The 25,059-nt window shown below is 34.8% G+C and overlaps 1 protein-coding gene across 1 annotated transcript in view; it reads left to right on the top strand.

Annotated features, from left to right (window-relative positions):
• The window catches only part of NCBP1 (nuclear cap binding protein subunit 1), a 59,022-nt gene that overhangs the window by 15,014 nt on the left and 18,949 nt on the right, over positions 1 to 25,059 (top strand). Inside the window, exons 3-16 of the mRNA XM_036741496.1 lie at positions 1,500 to 1,600; positions 1,887 to 2,043; positions 5,029 to 5,136; positions 5,731 to 5,852; positions 7,478 to 7,547; positions 10,810 to 11,025; positions 12,243 to 12,340; positions 13,133 to 13,196; positions 14,935 to 15,045; positions 16,171 to 16,235; positions 16,961 to 17,023; positions 17,209 to 17,283; positions 18,721 to 18,824; positions 23,789 to 23,911. Of these exons, the coding sequence (XP_036597391.1) occupies positions 1,500 to 1,600; positions 1,887 to 2,043; positions 5,029 to 5,136; positions 5,731 to 5,852; positions 7,478 to 7,547; positions 10,810 to 11,025; positions 12,243 to 12,340; positions 13,133 to 13,196; positions 14,935 to 15,045; positions 16,171 to 16,235; positions 16,961 to 17,023; positions 17,209 to 17,283; positions 18,721 to 18,824; positions 23,789 to 23,911 (1,477 nt within the window). The remainder of the gene's footprint in view (positions 1 to 1,499; positions 1,601 to 1,886; positions 2,044 to 5,028; positions 5,137 to 5,730; positions 5,853 to 7,477; positions 7,548 to 10,809; positions 11,026 to 12,242; positions 12,341 to 13,132; positions 13,197 to 14,934; positions 15,046 to 16,170; positions 16,236 to 16,960; positions 17,024 to 17,208; positions 17,284 to 18,720; positions 18,825 to 23,788; positions 23,912 to 25,059) is intronic.

Raw genomic sequence — 25,059 nt, 5'->3', positions numbered from 1 at the left:
GGGAATATAACAGAAACAAATAAGCAATGATTATGTAATATGTAATAACACTAAGAGAATAGAATATAGTAAAAAGGTAAGAGAGGTACACTCAAGCAAGCAGGGTGTCACTGAAGAAGGACTTTGGTACAAGGATGGAGAAGATTTCAACTAACAGAGGTGGATGGAGAGAGGAAGTGTGGCCAGACGTAGGTAACAGTTTGAGTAAAGGAATGAAGGTACTGGATTATATGGGGGACAAGTAGTACAACTGGGACATAACATTTGTGGAGAAGAAGAATGTGAAATAAGGCAGGAAAAGAAGGGAGGCACCAGATTGTCAAGTGCCTTGAATTCCAAGTTAGAGTTTCAATTTAATTCAGTAGGCAGCACAGAACCATTAAAGAGTTTCGACCTTAATCAGATTTTTTTTTCCTTCTGGAAAGTTCTTCTGGTAGTTGTGTGAACAATGATTAGAAATGGGGAAAACTGTAAGTCTAGAGATAAGTTAGATGTCTTTTGCAATATTCAAGACTAGTGGTAATGAAAGCCTATGCCGAGGTGGGGCCAAAGGAAGAAATGGATGTGAAAGTCATTGCAGAAGTAAATATAAGCAATGAAGAACTTAGGATTACAAGTTTCGAATATGGTATAATGAATAGCTAGGAAAGTCAGCTAAATCTTGTCTTAAGTTATACTACTAGTGAACGTCCAAGCCAAGATTTCCTGGACTTCCATTTTGTTGTTTTTCTTCATTTCATTTTACTGACTCTTCTCTGTTGTTGTCTGTGGTGCATTTGTTGCTAAAGAAAGGACTATCTTCACATTTATTCTATACAAAGCCTGCCATGCTACTCTATACTTGGAAAAATGTTTCATGGTTATTGTGAAGAAAATCATTAAATGGAATTACATGAAAAACAGTGCTTAAAATGTCCATATCCTTTCACCCAGATATTCCAGTGGTAGCCATATACTTCAAGAATGTCAGTGTTAAAAAGAATGCCTCTATATACACCCAGGTATTTATAGTGGCACTTTCTGTAGTAGCCAAGAACTGGAAACAAAGTAGACCCATCAACTGGAGTATATGTGAGATAAGTGTCTTTGACACAAATTAATACAAAGTTAAGTAGAAGTAGGAAAACATTATATACAGTAACTAATGATAGCAACAAAGGAGTTGAAACTGAATGCTATAAAATTATAATGACTAAGTTTGGCCCCAAAGAAGAGATATGAGATGGTATCTCCTTTTTTTTTAGGAAGTAAGGTGATTATGGGTGTGGAACACTGTAGATAACATCAGACTTTGTTGATATGTTTATTTTTGGAAGTATTGGGATTTGTTTTGTGGGTTTTTTTCTCTTTGTTATAAGAAGATGGCATTCTGGGAGAGAGAAACAAAAGGATACATTGGAAATGTTGGTAATACAGAAACAAATTATATCAATGAGTATTTTTCAAAATTGATTTATTACTGAGGGATAATGCCATCCTTTAATTTTGTCTCCCTTTAGAGTACTTTCTCATTGGAAAGCAATCTGGAAGGCTTAGCTGGTGTTTTGGAGGCTGATCTTCCCAACTACAAGAGCAAGATCCTAAGAATTCTTTGTACGGTGTATGTATGCAAAAGATGTATGGTTTTGAATAATAATATTTTACCTGCCATGAAAATGCTTTTAAAGCACATTTGTAATTCATGGTTAACTATTATAATATTTTAGTTGTAAAATATAGAGCATGTTTTATTAAAAACAAAATCATAATTTTTTTGAGCGCAAAGTGTAAAAACCTTATGAGCCAAACTATTTCTTTCAAAGAATTTTTAAAAACACTTAGAATTAATTTCATACATTTTATGTATGTCAGATCATGAATATGAACATGTTTGCTTTTTATCTCAGTGCACGTCTGTTTCCTTTGAAATTGACGGTTTATACGACATTAGTTGGACTACTTAATGCCCGAAATTACAACTTTGGTGGAGAATTTGTGGAAGCCATGATTCGTCAACTTAAAGAATCTTTGAAAGCAAACAACTATGATGAAGCCGTGATTTTGGTAAGTCTGGTTTTGGTTTGGTTATATGTTTTTCAGTGTGTGGGTGGTAGAAGAGAAAGGATAAGAAATGTAGTGTAGAAAGGTATTTTTTTCTTTTTTTTTTTCCACTAATCCTTCATTTCATAGTAAGCCTCACATTTGCCATGGTTAAATATTTCCCTTTACAGTTGTAGTGAATAGCTTTCTCCTTTAAGCGTTATTGGAATTCCCTAAACAAATCAAGAACCTTCTCTTAAAAGTAATAAGATTTCAAAGAAATTATAGAGAAGAGATTCTTCCTTATAATTGAAGTTATTTTCTTCATTGATTGAAATATACCTAGAAAATATTGCAAGCCTGTGCTTTCTCTTAAACCTCCTAGAAAATCTAATCTTTTTCATCAGAAATTACTCTGATGGATCTGAGATCACATCCATACGGATATTCCCAGTGTTACAGATTACAACTTGTCCATGTCCGTTTGTCCTATCTGAGACTCCCCTTTGATCAGAGGAGCTTTGATGTCCTTTTTAATCCAACCCCACTGTTTCTACAGATGAAGAAATTTAGACCCGGAATGTTTAAGTAGTTTGCCCAAGATTACATGTTGTAAATTGGCAGAGCCACTTTGGATTTGAGCTTCAAATCCTGTACTCTTTCTAATTCCTCATATTACCTTTTGTCCAGGCTTCCCTCCAGAGGTTGTCCATCTAACATGTTGAACTATTGTTCTTGTTTTTCAAAATTTATTTTTATGTAACTTTGTAATATGTTTTTCCCAGGCCTCTCTCTTATTTCTACCTCCTTCCCTTTCTCCCTTAATTCAACAACGACCACAAAACTTAACATAAATGTGCATAGATCATCAAACAAATTCCAGCACTGGCCATGACTGAAAACATGTGTCTCTTTATTTAAGTTCATCACTGGCAGATGAGTAGTATGTTTCATCTTCAGTGTACTTGTCTTACGGTTTATCATTAAATTGATCAATGTCCTAAAGTCGTTCTTTATAATATTGTTATCAGTGTATAAATTGTTCTTCTCGTTTGCTCACTTTGCTTCCCATGAGTACACAGGTATCTTCATAATAGGGCACAGTAATATTCCATTATATTAATATGCCACAGTTTATTTAGATATTCCTGATGAGAAGACACCCCCTTGGTTTCTAGTTTTGGGCTACCATGAAAAGAACTGCTATAAACATTTTTGTACATATTAATACTTTTCCTCTTTCTTTAATCTCATGAGGTTTAGACCTGGTAATGGTACAGCCATGTCAAAGAGTATACACAGTTTAGTAACTTTAGGGACTTTTGGAACTTCCAGATTGTGTCAGTATAGCTGGATCAGTTCACAGCTCCACTTCTGTGCCTGTTTTCTTGTGGTTCCTCCAACAGTTGTCATTTTCCTCTTTGCCAGTCATATGACTGTGAGGTGGAATCTTAAAGATGATGCTTTAGTTTGCATTTCTCTAATTATTAATGATTTGGAGAATTTTTTCATATGATTGATAGTTTGGATTTCCTACTTTCAAAACTACCTGTTCACATTCTTTGACCATTAACCTATTGTGGATTGGTTCTTAGTCTTATAAATTTGGATCACTTCCATTTATAGCTTGGCTGTGAAACCTTTATCAGAGAAACATGTTGCCAAGATTTTTCCCATTTACCAGTTTTCTTTTTGATTTTAACTCCATTAAATTTGAGTGGGCAAGAACTTTTAAATTTTATATAATCAAAATTGTCCATTTTATCTTACGTAATCCTCTCTGTCACTTGTTTAATCATGAACTCTTCCCTTATTTATATTTCTGTAACATAATTTCTTTCTTTCTTGTCTAATTTATGGTGTGATATTTTATATTTAGGTCAGGTATCCATTTGGACCTTATCTTGGTATATGGTGTGACATATTGGTCTAAATCTAGTTTCTGCCAGTGCTAATAGTTTGTCAGATAGTGAGCTCTTTTCCCACTAATTGGGGTCTTTGGGATCATCAGATGCTATGCTACTTTGATGGTTTGCTTGTTTGTTGTATAAACAATATGTTTCACCAAGTGATTACTGCTTTGTAATTAAGTTTCAGATCTTAGACTATTCCTTACTTCCCACTTTTTCTTGCATTATTACTCTTGAGATTCTTGATTTTTTGTTCCTCAGTATGACCTTATTATTTTTCCTAACTATAAAATATTTCTTTGGTAGTTTGGTTCAGGACTGTATAAGTAAATTAGATATTATAATTTTTATTATAATGGTTCTACCCACCCATAAGCAATTAATATTTCTCTGCTTATTTAAGTCTGTCTTTATCTCTACATAGTGTTTTATACTTAGATTCATACAATTCTTGGGTGCATCCTGAAAGATAGATTCACAAGTATTTCAGAGTTTTTATAGTTATTTTGGGTGGAATTTAATTTTGTAGCTCTTACTGTTTAGTTTTGTTGGTTGCTGATGTGTTATGTGGATTTATTTTGTATCCTACAATGTTGCTTAACTTTCTTTTTGTCTAGGGTTTCCTAAGTAGATCACATAATCTACAAAAAATGTTTACTCTTTGTTTATGCTGATTCCTTCAGTTCCTCTTTCTTGTCTTTATTACTACAGATAGCATTTCTAACACCAATTTAAATAGTAGTGGTCATAGGCATCCTTGTTGATATTGGAAAGGCCTGTAGCTTTTCCTCTTTGCATATGATATTTGATTGGATTTAGATATATTTTATTTGCTATAGTAAGAAAAGGTTTGTTGTATTTTATATGGTTTTTAAGAGACAAGTGCTGATTTTGTCAAAAATCTTTTTCAGCATCTGTTGACATAATCACATGCTTTTTATAATATTATTAACAGGATTTATTATATTTATAGTCTTTTTTATATTGGACCAATTATGTATTCCTGGCATAAACGCAATGAGATCATATTGTATAATCTTTCTAATATATTATTGTAGACTATTTGCTAACATATACATGTATATTTTTTGCCTGTTAGGTCCATTTTTTATCAGATCTTGTGAATTGTCATGTAATAGCTGCTCCATCAATGGTAGCCATGTTTGAAAATTTTGTAAGTGTAACTCAGGAAGAAGACGTACCTCAGGTAAAAGGAGTACTTAATGTTTCAGTATTATAAAACTTTCCTTATATTCTCATTTCCTTCTCACGGTAAACCATAGTGGGTAGAAAAACTGCTGGAATTGAAGTCATAAAGAAGTGGGTTTTAGCTAGGACAGGAATCCTGGGTTCTGATTCTGAGTCAAGTTCTCTGTTCTGTTGCAGCAGGAACATTTATAATATGCTGAAGTTTTATCCTGTGTATCTTAATTACTGAATATTATGCCATGGTCTAGAAAAATAGCTTACATTTTCTTATTTTTGTACATATTGTTTGCTTCAAGTGCTATATTAGCTCCTTCAGAGGAGCAGCAACTATTTTGGGGTCTTTGTCTCCCCACCACGTGGCACATACTAAATACTTTTTGAAATGAATTGAAATTGAGAAATCTTTATGTGTTTTAGAGCTTAATTTAAATGAGAAATTAAAAATGCACAACTGGTGTTTCCAAAAATCCTCTGGATTGGCCACATTACCTTCTTGGGTCCTAGGCAGTCTCCATTTGGGATTCTTTTACAAGAAAAATGAAAAGGAGATTTTAGAAGCACATCTTAAACGCTATTTTTTTCTTTACTGTAGGTACGACGTGATTGGTATGTGTTTGCATTTTTGTCATCTTTGCCCTGGGTTGGAAAGGAATTATATGAAAAAAAAGATGCAGAGATGGATCGCATCTTTTCCACCGTTGAAAACTATCTTAAGTAAGAATACAGCCCACACTAGTCTTCCTTGTTAAGGAGAAATGTTTTTGTTTTGGGTTTTTTGTTTTCTTTTTTGTTTGTTTGGGTTGTTGTTTGGTTGGGTTTTTTTTGGTTTTTTGTTTTTGCTAATTTTCTGGTGTGCTATACGATTTTGATTTAATATCCTTGAATTTTACAACTTGTTTGGTTTCTCAAAAGTAGAGGTTCAGTTAAAAAAAGTACAAAATGGACAAAGAGCTGCCTTCTCAGTCATTTTGGAAGTGCCTTACTAGTGTAAAAGTGGTTTTAACTAGAAACTTTCATTTTTCCAAGCATCTTTTTAAAAAACTGTGCTTTTTTCAACTTCACACATCTGCCACAGAATCAAAGAATACTAAAACATTGCACTAAAGGTCACATAGTCCAGCCTTTTTTCACAGATAAATGAACTCAGGCCCAAAAATATGAAATGAATTACCCAAAGTTACACAGTAGAGGCAGATCTAGCACTTAAACCCACATTTCTGGTCCATGTCTAGTGATCTTTCAAGGCTGACTTTTTTAAGGTTTTATCATGATCCATGTCTTATAATCCTCACTAAAGCATAAATAACTGATTTAATTCTTTGGAGAGATCTCTAAAGTGTAGGCTGAGATCTGAAACCTGAGATCTGAAATTGTAGGCTTTCCTAGGGAAAATTTTTTGCTTTGGGTTAGGCTTTCCCTTTTTCTTTTAAACTGTAGCATTAGGTTCATGGATCCTAAGAGGGAGGAAGAAAATGGAGCAATTATGTTATTCTGTACTCCTTCTTAGGATGATGAGAGGGGTGGAAAGATTGGGAGAAACTGAGGAAGCAAGAAGCACCTATAAGGTTCTTTAGAGTTCTGTTCAACAGTGTGGCAAATGGTTAATTGAGTATCAACTATGTACAAGATCTTTCTAGGAGATGCAAAAATAAATCAGACATCTGAAGAACACTGGATTCCTAACCTTGGGATGAACCTATAGCCTTGTTATCCTAGGAGCCCCTGGCTAATGACAGGTCTTCCTTTCCTGTAGGTTCTGGAAGCAGGAATAGAGTTGGATAAATGCTGGTGCCTTGGGACCAACTTGATTTTAGACAGGAGTAAGCTTGGCCCAAGACTATACAGGAAAGTGGTGGTGGAGGAATGTACAACTTCCCTTTTTTCTTTTTCCTCTCAGGGCCATCTCTCCCCAAGTGCTTGGTGTAAGCCAAATGAAAGTCAAACTAATTTGTCTATTATGAAATACTTTATACTTAATTACCGGGAGGAAAAATAACAATTGTACTGAGCTTTGAGTTGTTTGAGATTTAACTTTTTGTTTTATTTAATTTTAACATTATGGCTGGTGGCTGTTGCACAGCATGATTGCTGATAAGCTTAAAATATGCCTATCTTTGATGATATCAGAAGGATGTTCTTAAATTGCTTGTTTAGTATTTTCTGGTACTAGTGGCTATGGACAAATTGTAATAGATACTACCATTTGCCAAGATCAGGTCATTCTTCTAGGAGTAAGGTATTAGAAGAAACATAAGAGTTTCATAGATTATTTTTCTTTGTTGATACTTAAGGTAATGGGTTAATTTTAATAATTATCCTTTTTTTGTTTGTACTTTTAGAAGACGGCAAAAAACTCATGTTCCATTGTTACAAGTGTGGACTGCTGATAAACCACATCCACAAGAAGAGGTAAATTTAATTTCATTCACTTTTTAATAAAAGAATGGTCAGCTGAGTGTTAGCTTTGTGTATTGTACATTGTGTATCTGTGCTAGGATTCAAGATTTGGTTCTAGTGCTAGCCTTGCCACTTAATAACATTGTGACCTTTGGCAAGTCATTGAAGCTTTGAGTCATTTACAAAATGAATGGGTCAGACTAGATGGTCTCTAAGATCCCTTCCAACTGGTCGATCTTTAGCGTGATACATTGGATAGAATGCTATCTTGGATTCAAGATGACTTGTTTTGAATCCTGCCTCTGAGCCTGTTTCCTCATTTATAAAATGGGAATTGTTGTACCTCTCAGGATTGTTGTAAAACTAAACTTAGATAACACATGATTAGATTATTAAGTTAAAATGAGATAATAAAAATTAATACCTCCTTTAGACTAACTTCAGAAGCCTTTAGCTTAAGTTTAAATTTTAAATTATAGAGGAATTGCAATTTTTGTCCATGTAGGAAGTTCCCACACCAGTGAAATCACAGATTCCCTTCCCCACACACACCCCATGACATAAGATTGCAAAGCCTCCATTGAAGGCCTCTGCCTTGCATGGGATTTATCCATTGGTTATTTCTCTAAGGCTGTGACCATAGCACAAGCTCTCATAGGCTTACCAAACTGATAAGGCTTCAAAGTGTGAGCCAGATGATAAACTACAATTAGACCTTGCCATCTCTTTGCATCCTCCTGACCATTTTAAAGCCTGAAAGGATCTCAGGCTCATTGCTTTCAACCCCTCATTTACATAGGAGGAAGTTCTTAAAGTGGCTTCACCTTATTTATTGGACCATGTCCAAATGCTTAGCTTGATGTCCAAGGCCCCCTATTAATGATGTGGAATCATAGACCCTTAGAACTGGAAGGGACCTTAGAGATCATCTCATTCCACTCACATTTTACACATGAGCAGATAAGCATCGTTAGTGATTTGGATGCGGGCAGGTAACTTTTGGTAGCCAAGCCTGCATGAACGTGCTGCCTTTGTTCAGTGTACACTAGTCCAGAGACCGTCTTGCTGACTAGAGGCATTTTTCATGGTTGCTTTGAAATACCTTGACTAAACCAAACCAGTTTCCTTCTTGCCAGTAGATGTCCTGTTCACTCCCACCTCCATATATTTTGATTGTTTTTATTTCTCTCCACTGATTTAAAATGTACTTTAAACAAGGCAAGTCCTTGAGGCAGTATGGTTTAGTCACGTCTAGTGGAAATAGCACTGGGTTTATATCTAGAAGACCTCTGAGTTTTAGTCCCAGCTGTGTTGTAGCTGTATGACCTTGGACAAGCCAACTTCTCTGGTCTCCTAGTTCTCCATGAAATAGGGTCAAGATCTGTTTTCCCTGCCTTACAGGGTCAGTATGAGGGTCAAATGAGGGAATAACATATTAATAGTAAATATTAAAGTTCTTTATAAACTTTAAAACATTGTAGAAATATGGCATTATTATCATTAGTTCCTATCTCAACTCCTTCCTCTTTTAATGACGAATTATAAAATTACCTGTCACTTAATGCACACTTTGCTTTGTGTAGTTTTCTAAATGTTTCATGTTTGTATTTTTGGTTTCTGAAAGAAACGTAAGTTCCTTCCTTGGTGGATGAAGTAGTATGTTCTATATCTGTATACTCCCTCAGGGTTCAGCCTAGTTATAGTCACAGACACGTGTCCTTATGTAATTGAAATAAACATTTTGTGTTGGAGAAGCTGTGGGAAAATTGGAACACTGATGCATTGTTGGTGGAGTTGCGAATTGATCCAAACATTCTGGAGAGCAGTTTGGAACTATGTCCAAAGGGCTATAAAACTGTACATACCCTTTGATCCAGCATTAGCGCTACTAGATCTGTATCCCAAAAAGATCATAAAAAAGGGAAAAGTACTCAAATGTACAAAAATACTTATAGCAGCTCTTTTTGTGGTGACAAAGAATTGGAAAGTGATGGGATGTCCATCAATTGGAATGGCTGAACAAATTGTGGTATATGAATGTAATGGAAACTGTTGTTCCATAAGAAATGATGAGCCTTCAGAAAAACCTGTAAAGGCATATATGAACTGATGCTGAATGAAGTAAGAAGAACGAGGAGAACATTGTATGCAGTAACAGAAACACTGTGTGATGATCAACTGTAATAGACTTAGCTTTTCTCAGCAACGAAATGATCTAAGACAGTTCCAGAATACTCATGATGGAAAATGCTATCCACATGCAAAGAAAGAACTATGGAGTTTGAATGTAGATTGAAGCATACTATTTTCTCTCTTTTTTTCTTTCTTGTGGTTTTTTCCCTTTTGTTCTGATTCTTCTTTCATAGTATGACTAATGTGGAAATGTGTTTAATGAGATTGTACATGTATAGCCTATATCAGATTGCATGCCGTTTTGGGGAGGGAGGTGAAAAAATTTAGAACTCAAAATCTTATAAAAGTGAATGTTGAAAACTAAAAATAAATTTATTAATCTAAAAACATGGGACTTTAAGGCTCTTTCCCACTCTAAATATGAATTATGACCAGTTATCCTATAATTGACTGATAGAGGTCCAAGAGGTTGCCTTCAGTAATATGGTATTTCTTTTAGTACTTTAAGCCTTCTCATTTTGAGTGGTCTTTCTAAGACAAGGAAAGGTGCCATAATTAAATAACCACCAGGAAAGCCAGAAAAAAAAAAGAAATTAATATCTTGCTGTCCAGCACTTCATGTGTAAGTGAATTTGCATTATAATTTAGATTTCAGTTAGTGAAACTAAAGAGGTTTTTTGTGTGTAACTATTAAAATTGAGCCAAGTATAAGAAATAAATCATATAGAAGCCATATTATTGAAATGTTCCTAGAAGTCCTGGGTTAATTTTTCAAAATGAATTTTTATTGCTATCTTTTGAGGTTAAAATAATTTCACCAGTTTTCCCTAGTGTCCCTCTCCCTCCTACCTCCAAGAGAGCCATTCCATATTACAAATTACATTTTTTAAAGGAAAAAAGGGGGAAAAAGTCAGCAAATCTAATCCTTTGAAAATGTCTAAAAATATGTGCAATGTACCACACCCATGGGCCTTCCTTCCACAAAGGAATGAGATGGGGTATGCTTTCATATCTCTTCTTTGAAGCCCTGCCTGTTCTTTGTAATTTTGTAGCATTCATTTTGATTGTTTTGTGGTGGTTCTTTCCATTTATATTATTGTAATTACCTGGGGTTAATTGTAAAATTATCTTTTATTTTTAGTATTTAGACTGCCTTTGGGCCCAGATTCAGAAATTAAAAAAAGATCGCTGGCAGGAACGGCACATCCTGAGACCATACCTGGCCTTTGACAGCATCCTCTGTGAAGCCTTGCAGCACAATCTGCCTCCTTTTACACCACCACCTCACACGGAGGACTCGGTGTACCCAATGCCAAGGGTCATCTTTAGGATGTTTGATTACACGGATGATCCTGAGGTATGTGACAGATTGTAACTAACTTAACAGTATTTATGAAATGAGCCATATCACATCACTTGTCTACTTGAATTCTGTGTAAAGTCCCTTGTGTACTTTTAGAAAGGACAGATCTGTGTGTTATATAGCAGCAAATCCATCAGGTTAATGAGAGGAAATATGGCCTAATCAGTAGGGAGCCTCAAAATTTGGAAGCACTGCCTCTTAATGCATGCTGGCCATGTCACCCTGGGCAAGTCCCTCCACTTCTCAGGGCTTTAGGCAGCTCTAAGAGAGGGAAGGAGCTTGTATGGGCAGAGAGAGATTCCTCATTTGGAAGTGTAAATGAATTCTTAAGTCTAGTCCCCGTCCCTATGAAGTTCATATTTCGTACAAGTTCACCAAAGGACAGGAAGGGAAATAGTTTGAATCTTTATATTGATGAGGAGAAGAGTTCTTTCTCTTCCAGCAATCAGATTCAGTAGTGTTTTTTTTTTAAATCAAGTTTTTCTATAGCTTATCATTTTAAAAAATATATCCATTTTCATTTTTATGTGGCATTACTTTACTTTGCCCTCTGTCAAGTTATTATAACATGATTGGTTAGGGGAAAAAATTAGTGGACAACTTAGTTCTAGCGTGACAAGATCTTTTTTGTATTCTGATTCTGTTATCTAACATGTTCGCTAACTCTCAGCCTCACATCATCCATGCCCCCTCCAATAATAATAATTATCCAGCCAGACTTTTTAAGTAGTATATTAAATCGGCATTCATTACTTTGACCCATTAGTAGTTATTGACTCAGTAAAGCATTTATTTAGAAGTCTGCTTTACATTTAGGGAAATTACATTCTCTTAGATCAGATAACCAAGAGTGAATATTTTTGTTAATGCATGTGAACCTTTGGGAAACTAGAATTTAGTTTTTTGTTATACACTACTAAGTTTCTGAGGATTAGGTTTCTATAAATTTTTTCACACTTGATAAGTAAAACTTAGAATAAATTCAATGGCTTATTACTTTTAGTTATGTTCATTGGGAAAAGTGGATGTAAGAGAATGATGGTAGTAATGAAGTATGGAATTTTTCATGAAGCCTTTAGTAGACATGAAATAGACCCTGATATGTGTAGTGGATACAAATAGACAGTAAAGCTTACTAAAATGGAACTTTTACCATGAAAATACTTGGTGTAGTGTTAAAAAAAAAATTATGCATCATGATTTTGTTTTAGGGTCCTGTTATGCCAGGCAGCCATTCTGTGGAGAGATTTGTAATAGAAGAACATCTTCACTTCATCATTAAATCCCACTGGAAGGAAAGGAAGACATGGTAAGAAATAAGCTTCATAGGTCAAAGAAGACCTATAAGGCAATGAGCTTAGAAATAAGCTTTATAGGTCATAGAAGAAAAAAATATGAGCATTTTTAAGATTAGCTTAGAAGCCAGAAGATTGAAATTTTAAAAGAAAAGTTTGTCTCCACATTTAGCTCCCTGTTTGACTAGAGATAAATTCTCTTTGCTTCCTGTTCCCTTAAATCCTTTTGCTAGGTGGTATGCTTTATGGTATATACATAAGTTTTAGGTGTTATTTTCTGGGTATCACTACCTATTCCTTAAGAGAAAAAATTAACTCAAATGTTTCATTTAAGCAGAACTTTGTGGGAAGAACACTAGTGATTTCTTCCCATTTTTTCATGCTTCCATAGTTGCAAGCTTCTTGGAAAGCATTATTTCTATAAAGTATTTCATGAAATTTGACAATTTTTTCAGTGTGGGTATAAAATGAAAAGGATACATAAAAGAAGAATTAATTGCTTGATATTTTCAGGTTCTATTTTTAAAAAAAATCTATTTGGACCACTGTATTTGTTTGTCTGGTCCTTGTTCATCTTATACATGTAAGTTTCCTGATCTCCCAGAGACTTTTGGATGGTATAATGATTTTCCGTGTGGGTTTATACTTAGCAAACTCTGTCATGCTCTTGGTAATTGATTCAGATTGGGGACACTTTGAGATATTTCCCTTTTGAGATACTGTTGTTGATTACTAGAGTTGATTTACTTCTTAGATTTGTATGGTTTTGATGTATTTTAATAAACTTGTATGCTTTTTTAAAATAGTGCTGCACAACTAGTGAGCTATCCAGGAAAGAACAAGATCCCCTTGAATTATCATATAGTCGAGGTAATGCATTTTATGTGAAGCATCTTATTAATTTTAATAATCTATATTTTGGCATTCACAATACAGTCTACTCTTTGCTATCCAAGCCTTTCACTTCTCCTTTTTCTCACTACTTTTCGTACATTGCAGACTAGCAGAGAAAGAGGAGAGGAGTATTAGGTCACTTGTGCTTTTTTATGAGCCACCTCGACAAACAGAAAGGAGATTGAGAGCCCAGCAGCTGTAGTAGAATTTCTAGTTCCTTTATAAATTATGTGTAAGACATACTTTCCTTTTCTTATCACAGATAACTAAAGTAACTGCAACTCCTTTTCTGTTCTTCAGATGTATTCGTGATTTAAATATCTATAGAATTTCATTATAGGTTAGATAAACTGTCATTACTAAGTTCATCTGTTGTTTATTAATGGTGCAGAGACCAATATTTTAATACGACTAACCAAGCATTTACTGCATTCCTGTCAGGGATAGGCACAATATGTTAAAAAAAAATTTTAAATCTAATAATTTGTAAAGAGGAAAATTTACTTAATAAATGGTGCTTTAAAATGTCCTTTGAGTATAGATTAGCCTATAGGAAAGAGAGGTACTTTTTTGCAGAGTGTTCGTGCACATTATTGTAATTTGTTTTGTGTTATTATTTATCTCCCCAAAACAATTTTTACAGTTAACACAAAGTATCAATTATTGAAGTCTTCTCACCACACTTTTTGTTTTAAGTATGATTAGCCACATTTGAATGAGAACCTATTTTTTGTGGCATATTGCCTCATATTTGTAATTGTGTACTTTTATAAAAAAAATTTCTAAAATAGCAATGCATCAGTTTTATCTGTCTTCAAGGAATGAGTCTGGAGATCATACCAAAGATGAAGTAGAGTATGAACCTGTCTCCTTGAGTGCTGATCAGACTGCAAAATATAGAGCACATCATCCTCTAAAATCTATAAAAGGCATTAGCAAGCAGATTGGGGGGTGGGTGGGTTTTAGAGGAAAATAATGCAAACAAAGGACTTAGGTGGTAATCAAAGATAAGTACAGAAAAGTGTAAAACAAGTTAGCAGGAAAAAAAAAACATCTTGAGGCAGGGAAGACTTGGGCCATGTTGAGGAGTTTTGAAATGTTTTAAGAAGGAAAGTATGTCTAACAGTGTGGACTGACAATAAGAATAAAATTTTAGTTAAAGTTCAACCTGAATCTCCTTCCCCAGAAGCTCTCCTGGTCTTGGGCCCAGAAAGTCTTAAACTGGATAAGAGTTTATATATTTTAGTGTGACTTGGGTGATTCCAGCAGTAAGTAGATTTATGTAGCACTTGAAAGCCCCTTGTCATGACTGTGAGATAGGTAGTATAAATATTTTTCTAATTCATTTTGCAGATGAGGAAACTTGAGGAACAGAGAGTTCAGCATGCCCATTGTTGCATAGCTGACATAAGAGCTAAGATTCAAACCCAAATCTCCTCACTTCAAGTTCTTTGCTGTTAGACCACATTTCTTCTTCTGTGGGCTCCTGATTGGGATATGGGTCAGATGGTCATTCATCTGTCTGATTTCAAAGTTCATTTACCATGGTAGGGGATAGAGAAGATATTTTCAGAAATGTCATTCTATGGATTTTGGTTTGAAAGCTGTAACTTTTTTTTTAAAAGACTTCAGAGTGTTGGAAACTTTCTAGGAATGGAAATATCTGCATACTTATCTTTGAATTAGGTTCTGATTCTTCTAAACTGTGTTCTAGGTGATCTTTGCAGAACTGTTTCAGCTTCCTGTACCCCCTCATATTGATGTTATGTACACAACACTTCTCATTGAACTGTGCAAACTTCAGCCGGGCTCTTTACCCCAAGTTGTATCCTTTTTGTTTATAGTTTGACCTGACTTTCTTTCTTTGTTTCAAGAAGGATTGTATGTTTCCTCAGGTACAAAGTAAAACTGTGATGATCTCTGGAATCTTATTTTGGTTGTTGGTTGTGGTTAATATCTAAAAATGAAAGCAAACTTTTTAGTGAACTAGAGCAATTTTTAACCTTTTTTAGTTCTTATATGTTAGCATTTAATTTCTTGGATCATAATTCAAAAAAGGACACTGAGATACATGTTGGTGTTTAGGTTAAATAAACAATTTTTAAAAAGAATAGTAAAGTAGAATGAAATTTTCAATTCCTAAAGGAAACAGACTTTCAGAAGCCCCCCATAGTGCACTGTCATCTATCCTGGCTACTTTGGGTCATTGCTATTTGCTTCCTTGAAATGAAGAGGCTGGCAAGATTTACTTTTTACTCTCTTAACTTGTGGTGACAAGATTCTAAATCAGCAATGACATGTGTGTGGGCTTAAGATACATCAAAATACTTCACAGCTTCTAAATGTTTTCTCTTAATTTAGACTGAAGTATATTGAAGGGACTTTACTTAGAATTTAAGATTCTCAGTGTTTCTTATTAGTGGTCATTGGCTTTTAGTATTAAAGAGTGAGATACTGTTATTTAAGAAACAAGGTCAAAATATTCTCTGGATTTTTAAATGGGATTGAAAACTACTTTTTAATTCAATGGAGTGATGGAATTTCCCAAACTGATGATAATTTGTAGATGGTAGAGACAGCATGACATGGTGACTAAAGAAAGAACTGGCCTGAAACCCAAGATGACCAAGTTCAAGTCATGCCTCTGACACATACTTCTGTGACATTGGTCAGGTCACTAAACCTCTGAGTGCTCAAGGCAGCTCTGAGCCTAGAAACTGCAGTGAAGGTCTTCTGGGGATTTGCCTGTACCAATGAAATCATAGGTCCAGTCTTTGCAGGTGGACTATGAAAGGAGTCTGGCATCAGTCTTGAGGGGAAAATAGAATTTTAAACTAAGCATAATGTCATTATTCAAAGTATTCTAGAAAATACTCAATTATTTTTCTCTAATACTTTTAAAATTTAAAAGAGTTTAAAATCATCTATTTTTCTTATCTGTGAATTTAAGCTTGCACAGGCAACTGAAATGTTGTACATGCGTTTGGATACAATGAATACTACGTGTATAGACAGGTAATTGCTTGTATTTTAACAGATTCTCTCAGATTTAGTTCCATATACTTTATAGTGGAATATTAAACTATGGCATTTATGTTATTATATATTTGTGTAAATGTATGTAATGTGAATCGTATAGGCAAAAAGACAGTTTGTTCTGTTTCGTTTGTTATATCTTGTGCCACTTCCAATTGTGCCCTCCTTAAACCATGGCACATCCAGAGTTTTTCCAGTACTTATTACTCAGGCAGAAATCATTTAAAAAAAAAAAGTAAATATAAAAATATTAGCAGAATTCTAATTTGACATAATACCTATTTTTATTTGATAGGAAATATGAAATCATCATTGCAACCAAATAAAACACTAGCTTAACAAATATTCGTTAATTTGATTTTGATCAGCCAACACTAAGAAATGTATGAAGTGCACAGTGTACTTATAATGTGCAATAATGTTACATTCATACTTAGACCTTCAACAAACATTTATTCAGCAGCTGCTATATAGTATGGAACATAGCTAGGTACTTTATATAAGAAAGTATTAATAGTGAGACACTTGAATATCAGTTCTTTGAGGGAACAGGAAGATTTATGTAGATCTGTCCATGAAAAGGAGGTACAGTAGAGACTGTGATTAGATGAAAGAAGTTTGGCTATAAAGAACGTTCTGTATCAGAATTTTACACATATTATTTCTAAGAATGTTGACCATATTTCTTTCCTCTTTCTTCAAAGGTTCATTAATTGGTTTTCCCATCACCTAAGTAACTTCCAATTCCGTTGGAGCTGGGAAGATTGGTGAGTGTGCTTCAAACAGTTCCCTTAGTACTTTAAAAGTTACATATGAGAGCATATTACAGAAACAGTCCTTTAAAATAGTTTATTATCTTAATGTGTTTTACCTAGATTAGAAATAAGTCTAAACTAGGTGGAAATGTGAAATTTGCTTACCTGTTTATTAAAATTTTACATTTTCTTATTAGGTCAGATTGTCTTACCCAAGATTTCGAAAATCCCAAGCCAAAATTTGTAAGAGAAGTACTAGAAAAATGTATGCGGTGAGTAGTTTGTTGTTTTCTCTCACCTCTTTTTGTACACTGTTAGAATAGTGATTGTCTTCTCTGTGCATATGTGATTTATATACAGACTAAAGATGAGTTTAATAGGCAAAGAAGTATACTGGAAAACTTAGGTTCTACTTCTGACTTGAACATTAACTAACTGTGTGACATTGTTGGGCAAGTCACAAGTTCTGTGGGGTCATCTATAAAATGAAGGGATTAGACTAGATGACCTTAGGGATCCCTTCCAGCTCTGAAATTCTGTCATGTTAAGTATTGTGGCCAGCATTTATAAGATAAAGTTTTATTGAGAATTCTGTTAAATTCCTGATACTTTTTTATCTTGTGTGTCTCTTGGTCACAAGGGAGGACAAGCGAGGGAGTATGGATGTATCAGCTCAAAATCATCACCATTTTTGGAAAAACAACTCAGAGAACATGTTCTACTGATAGTGAGTCAGTAGTGTTGTCTTTATATGTGAGAGACAACATTATATTTACTACATATGCAAGAAATTTCTTAACTAAACTTTCCTAATCTAGAAAAGATCCCTTCAGTGTAACCCAGAAGTCCATGGTTTTGAAATGGAATATGTTGGGTCTAAAATCTAAATGGGTGAAGATTATGTATGTAGGGGATTGAGTCATTTTTAAAATTGCTTGTAAAAGTCTAAGTATGAATGAATGATACAAGGACAAATTAAAGCTTTGACTTATGAAAATTCACATATTTGCAAATGGGTCTTTACATCAACACATTACTGTGTTGTCTCTTTACTCTAACTTTTTTGTGGTGAATTTTTACCAGGATTGGCTTTCTTAGAAAATATGTTCAACAGAAGTGAATTTTCCAGGAAACTAAAGCTTTTTCCTTTTATCGTTTGATAGTTCTTTCTGAAATAGTGCATAAACTTCCTTGTTTTCTTAAACAAAATGTACTGAATGTCATTTAACATTTTTTTTAATGATTTAGGGGTCTTAATTATGATGATCAATTATAATATCAGGCCATGTGATACTGTAGGTCTTTTGGCTCTCTGTTGTTTCCAGACTGTTGGACTTTATTCCTTCTGTTATCACATCTGCCTTTTGTAGCTGTTCTTTAATATGATATGAAATGAGAAATCAGATAATCCTAAGTTTATTAGATTTATGTGTAAATTTGTCACCAACTCTGAATGTTGGTTGGTGGACTTCTCCTTTAAGGTGTATGAGATATGTAAAGTACACTTGTTTTTGGCTAGCTCTTTTAAGGCCCAGTGCCTTATTTCTTCCCAGAATGAGATGTATTTATTCCAAGAGGTTGAGGTTGTCCTACTTCTGTGGAATTGGGTAGTTTTAGAGCTGGAAGGGACTTTAGGATCATGTAGTCAATCTCATTAGTTTAATTATTTATACAGTAAATGTTCTAAAATTAAAATATTTGTGTTATAGGCTTTCATACCATCAGCGCATATTAGATATTGTTCCTCCAGCTTTTGCTCCTCTGTGTCCAGCAAACCCAACATGCATTTACAAATATGGAGATGAAAGTAGCAGTAAGTAATACTCCCTTCTTCCCCACCTCCCTTCTTCCACTTAAATAAAGTTTCACTACATGCCTAATTTTATGTTAATTATAATAGACAGAGAAACTGAACCCAGAAGTTCCCCTCTTTCTACTTGAAGGCTTTTTCCCTTTTTTTTTTTTTTTTTTTTTTTTTTACTTAAGGATGTCATACTTTGTTGTTTCAAGCAACTGTCACAATTATGAGGGCACTTTTCTTCCTTGCGCTAAAACATATCTTCTTGACTGACTTATAAATTACCTGTGTCTGTTAGTTGTATTATTAACTGTAATGTTTCCATGGCATTATTCTTTTTATTTTCAAATATACTATTAGTTTTAAAGTTTATAGATTTTTAGCATCCTTAAGGAAGCATATGGGGAAGCATGGAGGAATGAGAGGCCATCTTTTTGTAGACTACACAGAAACTCCATGCCTTTATAACCTGAAAACTGTTTTCAAAAAAAGAATTGATAGGCACTGAGCATCACAAGCACCAATATACCACTATCCAAAAAGCCCATTTATACCATACAAACAGTAAAAGGCTGTTATTGATGTAAGAGTTACCCCCTGAGTCAGCTGTCTGTATACAGATGATTGACTTGAGAGCCAAAATTAGATTTAGTAAAAGGAGAAAGGAAAAGGCATATCATATAGTTGAAACAACTTAATCCTGATCAATTTGAATAAGTAATGAAAATTAAACAATGGAAAATGGATAACAGAAATGACTGATTATAACTTTATGCAGAAATTTAACCAACATTTTTTAATTATTGCAACAAAGCTATTAAAAGAGCACTAGGACCACCACTTCTCTTAGATTAGCTCCAACAGCCATCATCTGGGAAAGCAATTTCTGTGGAGAAGGGGCCTGCCATCCCCACCAACTGCCACATACAGGGCAGGCAAGTCAGTCAAATCATCACCACCAATCACCCTGACCACCATCTCCCCTCAGACCCTGTTGGAGGCAGCCCAGGACACTAAACCGAAGAGCCCTGGGAACATTGGTGCTTCTAGTCCAAGGCTGTCAAACACCCTTCTGGGAAGTAGCCCTCATGGAACTGCAGCCTCTCAGTTTCTCCTGCACATATTGTAGCCACTGAAGACCGAGAAAAGCAAGCTCTTGACAACAAAATCCTTGGTGCTATCAAATTGTTCAACATCAGAAATTGATACAATCTTATCAGTGGAAATGGCTTTGAAGAAGAGGCATTCCATCAGCTGGGAAATGGCTGAACAAATTGTGGTATATGATTGATGGGATACTATCTTGCTATAAGAAATAATGAGCAGGCAGATTTCATAAACACCTAAAACGACTTACATGAACTGATACAGAGTGAAGTGAGCAGAGCCAGGAGAACATTGTACGCAGTAACAGCAATATTCTTAGCGATACAATGGCCCAAGACAATTCCAAAGGACTTATGATAAAAAATGCTATCTATCTCCAGAGAAAGAACTGATGGTGTCTGAGTGCAGGTCAAAACATACTTTTTTTTCACTTTGTTTTTTCTTTTTCTTCGACTGTGTTTTCTTTCACAACATCACCGACATGGAAATATGTTTCGTATAACTACACATGTATAACATATCAAATTGCTTGCCATTTCAATGAGGAGAAGAAGGAAGGAGAGAATTTGGAACTTAAATTTTACAAAAAGAATAATGTTATAAATTGTTTTTATATGTAATTGAGGAAAAATGAAATATTAAATAAGTATACAAAAATAAAGTGTAAAAAAAAAAGAGGCATTAGCATCTGTTTTGCTGCTGTACCCTAAGCACCATGAGAACCTTTCCATCTAACTTGCAGCTGAAATCTTCCTTATGTATTGTCTTTCCAAAAAGAATGTGAACCCCTGGAGAGCATGGAGTGGCCTACTTTTTCATTTGAATCCTCAGCATTATGCTTTGTATATATATGTTTAATATTTTTTTCATTCATGTGATTGCTAGTATTTTGTAATTCTTTTGAGAACTATTTGTTTATATCCTTTGCTCATTTTCATACGTAAATATGTGTGTGATGTGTGTTTGTACGTGACATATATGTGTGTATAGTAGATTCTGTGCAAGCCGTTAAGAAATTTGATACAAAGTTTTTTTCTCATTTTATTGCTTCCCTTCTTACCCGAGATGCATTAATTTTGTTTGTTCAGAAGCTTTTTGATTTCATGTAATCACAGTTACAAACTCTTTTTCAACAAGATGTTTTCCATGCTTACATCAAGATGGTTTAAGATTCCTTGGAACGTGTAACAGGAATAACCTCATTCTGTAATTCTCTGATGGTAAACATCAGTCATGACATAAAACAAGATGATGTGTGTTCATGAAAGGTGTTTACCACCATGATGGAGGAAATTTAACTTGGCATCCAAGTTGAGGAGTCATTTTTTTTATCTGGTGAGGACTTCCAGGTACTCCTGTTCCTAGCCGATATTGTGCTGATTGCGTCAGACTTCAGAATATTACATCTCTTCCATAGTCATTCAGAGGAGTTTGGCTTGACTGTCTACACATGAAAGATAAAAGTGGATAAAAACAAACAGTGAGTTGGGCCCAGAGTAGAACTGGAGGAGGGAGAGTTGGTTATGTTGCCTTTGGGAAATTGCAGGCTTCCCATGAAAGCAAAGATCCATCTTTTTAACACCAACATTCTCCCAGTGTTTTGTGGCAGCAAGTCTTGGAATACAACAATCCCAAAAGAACTGAAAAATGAATATTAACAGAGCAATTGCACATGTTAGGTATAATATATAACCAGTGAAGAACTTTGAAGAAGAACAGGAATAAATGATGTTATCAAGGAATTGTGTGATAGGAAGAGAATGTGAATACTTCCCTCATTTATGGTGGTTCTAAACTCTGACCTCTATGAAACCTTGTTAGTAACTCTGTTGGGCTGAATATGAGAATGCTAAACATTCCTTCCTTCCTTTAAACTCTTTGTTCCCTTGGCTTCTTTCAGACTAATACTCTTATTTTGCCACCTGGCTTTCTGACTATTTTGTCTTCTTTGACTTCTATTCCTTAGCCTTCCACTAAATTCATCCCCCAGACTTATGTCATGGTTTAAGTCAACATCTCTATACTAATGACTTTGAAATCTAAAACTCTACCCTTGATCTTACCCAAATTCATCCCCTATTTTTAGTTGTCCATAGTCCACTTAGATGTCTCCTACCTTCACCCCAGACTCAGCATGTTTAAAATTGAGCATCTTATCTCTCACCCTCTTTCCTGTTTCTAACACTGGTGGTACTCTTCTTTTGGGAACTTAAAATTTAAAGTTTAAGTTCAACTTCCAGTCTCTTTCTTTTACCCCATATTTAAGCAGCTACTAAGTTGATTTTTTTTTCCTTTGCCACACCACTGTAGTCCAGACATCCTCAAATTCGTGTATTCATTAACTTCGTAATTTCACACCCTTATTCTAGGCCTCCCCTTTATTCAATGCTGTCTAATTATTCTTGCTAAATTTAATTAATACTTTTATCATGCTACTTTCCTCCTTGAGAATATTTTTTATATTTAAGGACTGTAATTTTTCTTTTTGAAATTAAAACGTTTGCTTAAGCTCAATACTTTATTAGAAAAAAATGATCATTTTTAAAAAGAAATTAAGTCAGTCTGTGTTTGGGCCATTTAATCATAAATCATCTAGAAGCAGCCTTCTTGCTGTTTTCTAAGTCAGTATTTCATCTTCTACCCCTGGGCAGCCATGTTCAGTTCCTGGAACACATTGCCTTCTCTCCTCTACTCCTTAAAATCCTTTTTGTTTTTTAATTTAATTTTCTTTATTTTTTGCTTACATTTTAATCTGTCTCCTTCCCCAAATGCACACACACTAGAGAAGGCCACCATTTGACACAGACATCAATCAAGTATTTTGTTGAGCAACTTTTCCATGGTACAGCAACAGGATCTAAAAAGCATAGATGACGTACTCAAAGGAGCTTGTTTTGGAAGAGATGACACACTGTTGCCTATGGAAGCAAGACAACTTCCGCAGCCAAACTTTGGGAGCCCCCTAATGACTAGACTTTAGAGCACCTGAGCTCATAATATTCCTCATGTACTCTGTGTTCCAGCCAAACTACTTCCTATTCTCCACACACATTGCACTGTCTAGCCCTGTCTCTCCCTTTAAAAACAAAATTATTAAGAGTATACTTTTAAAAATTAATTTCATTTTTTCAAGTTAACAGGCATTTATTTTCTTTCCTTCCTGTTATTTTCTACTTACCCCCGCTCCATACCCCAATTGAACAGTAACCACAAAAGAAAAATAAAATCCTCAAAAAAAATATGTGATGGTCAAGTGAAGCAAATTCATATGCCAAAATGTATGTCTCATTCTGCACTTTGAATCCATCGTCTCTATCAGGAGGTGGATTCATCTGTGATCTTATCATTTGTGGTCGTTTGTCATGATCAGTATCCTAAGGTCTTTCAAAGATGTTTTCATATAATATTGCCATTGTATAATTTGCTGTCATATAAATTTTTCTCCTGCTTTTGTTCACTTCACTCTGCATTAGTTTGTGTAGGTCTCCCCTGCTTCCTCCTCTTTGCTTTCTCATAGGCTTTCTCCAAACCTAGAATATACTCTCTTACCTCTTTTAGAATATGTAGCTTCCTTCACAACTCACCTCAAGTGCCTTCTTCTGCATAAGGCCTTTCCTGATTTTCCCTCAGTTGTTAGTGCTTTCCTCTTACCCTGAAGGAACTTACATAAGATTTTTCTGTGTATATTGTTCTTCCGAGTAGAATTTAGGTGGGACTGTTTCATTTTGGGTTTTGTGTCCATAGCACCTAGCACAGCTTAATAAATGCTTATTGAAATAATAGCTTAGAAAGAAAGAGTTGGTGGGTTTGACTTTAGTTATTTAGCTATTTTTAAGTTCTTTTAACCTTACGACTTTTTTCTCCTGTTTTAGATTCTCTTCCAGGACATTCTGTAGCCCTCTGTTTAGCTGTTGCCTTTAAAAGTAAGGCAAGTAATGATGAAATCTTCAGCATTTTGAAAGATGTGCCGAATCCTAACCAAGATGATGATGATGGTAAGGGAGTAAGGATGTTCCTGGAATGAGATTGTAGGGCAAGTAAACAGTCTGAATACTTGGTATAATAGGGAGTATACTGTTCCTTTTAAAAGGTTCTCAAGCATTCCTCTTAGGTAGTTCTGAAAATCAAGAGTTCTTTTAGTCCTTGCTCTACCTCTGATTTGTTTCTTTGAAACATCAGAGTATTTGCCCACTTGTAAAAAGGAAGGGATAGCAATATCTTATATTTTTAAAACATTGAAAAAAAGAGTCTTGTATGTCACATTATATCCTTTTGCCATCATTTAACTTCAGTTGACTAAAGGGATAAAGAGTGAAAAGAACCACTTTAATAGAGGCTCTTGTGAAAGTTGGTATATTATGGGTCCATTAAGAAATGAATGGTGTTGAAGGACTTCAGTGGTCATGTACAGGAATCTAATAATTATGCTTTAGAGTCAGTTTCATTCATAAAGTAAAGATTTGGATAATTATCAGTGGAAATCAAATGATCACTTTTTCATAGAATATAATCTTAATCTATTTTAAGAAGCTTCATGAAAATTGGACCCAGTATTTTTTATGTGGGGCAGGCCACCTTAATTGAATCCTTGTTGAAGCATCATTCAGTCCCTAAGACTTTGTAGAGAAGTGATACTTCTGGATTCCACGGGAGCAGATTGTAGGAGGAGCACTTGTCAGGATGTTGAAGAATGTTACACAGAAGAGAAAGGGAAGAAAAAGCACAGCTATCCAATTAGAATGTTAAAAAGTCATATAAGACTATTTCTGATCAGTTAAGGAATCAGCCAGTAGGAGTTGAGATTTACTGCTCAGGGGTACTTAGGCAGCTATTTTTTGAACTGATAACAACAGTACAGAGGTGTAGTGGCTCCTCTGGGACATGCATCCAAGACAGAACAGAAAACCTCCCACGCTTTACAAAAACAGGTGATAACTGCTCACTCCTGGTGATTCTTGTGGGCATAAACAATACTACCAGAAAGAACCTAAAATGTATTGCCAATGATTATGAAATCTTGGGCAAGAAACTGAAGACAGTAGAGGTGCAAGTTGTTGATTTTTTTTATTGACTAGTTAATGCATGAGATATAGAAGAGAAAAACTAACTGGGTGAATGAATAGCTGAATAAGAAGGTAATACG

The sequence above is a fragment of the Trichosurus vulpecula genome, chromosome 1 (genome assembly GCF_011100635.1).
Source record: "Trichosurus vulpecula isolate mTriVul1 chromosome 1, mTriVul1.pri, whole genome shotgun sequence".
In the NCBI taxonomy this organism is placed as follows: Eukaryota; Metazoa; Chordata; class Mammalia; order Diprotodontia; family Phalangeridae; genus Trichosurus; species Trichosurus vulpecula.
The sequence above is the reverse complement of the archived record's forward strand: the minus strand, read 5'-3'. Positions and strand labels throughout refer to the sequence as shown.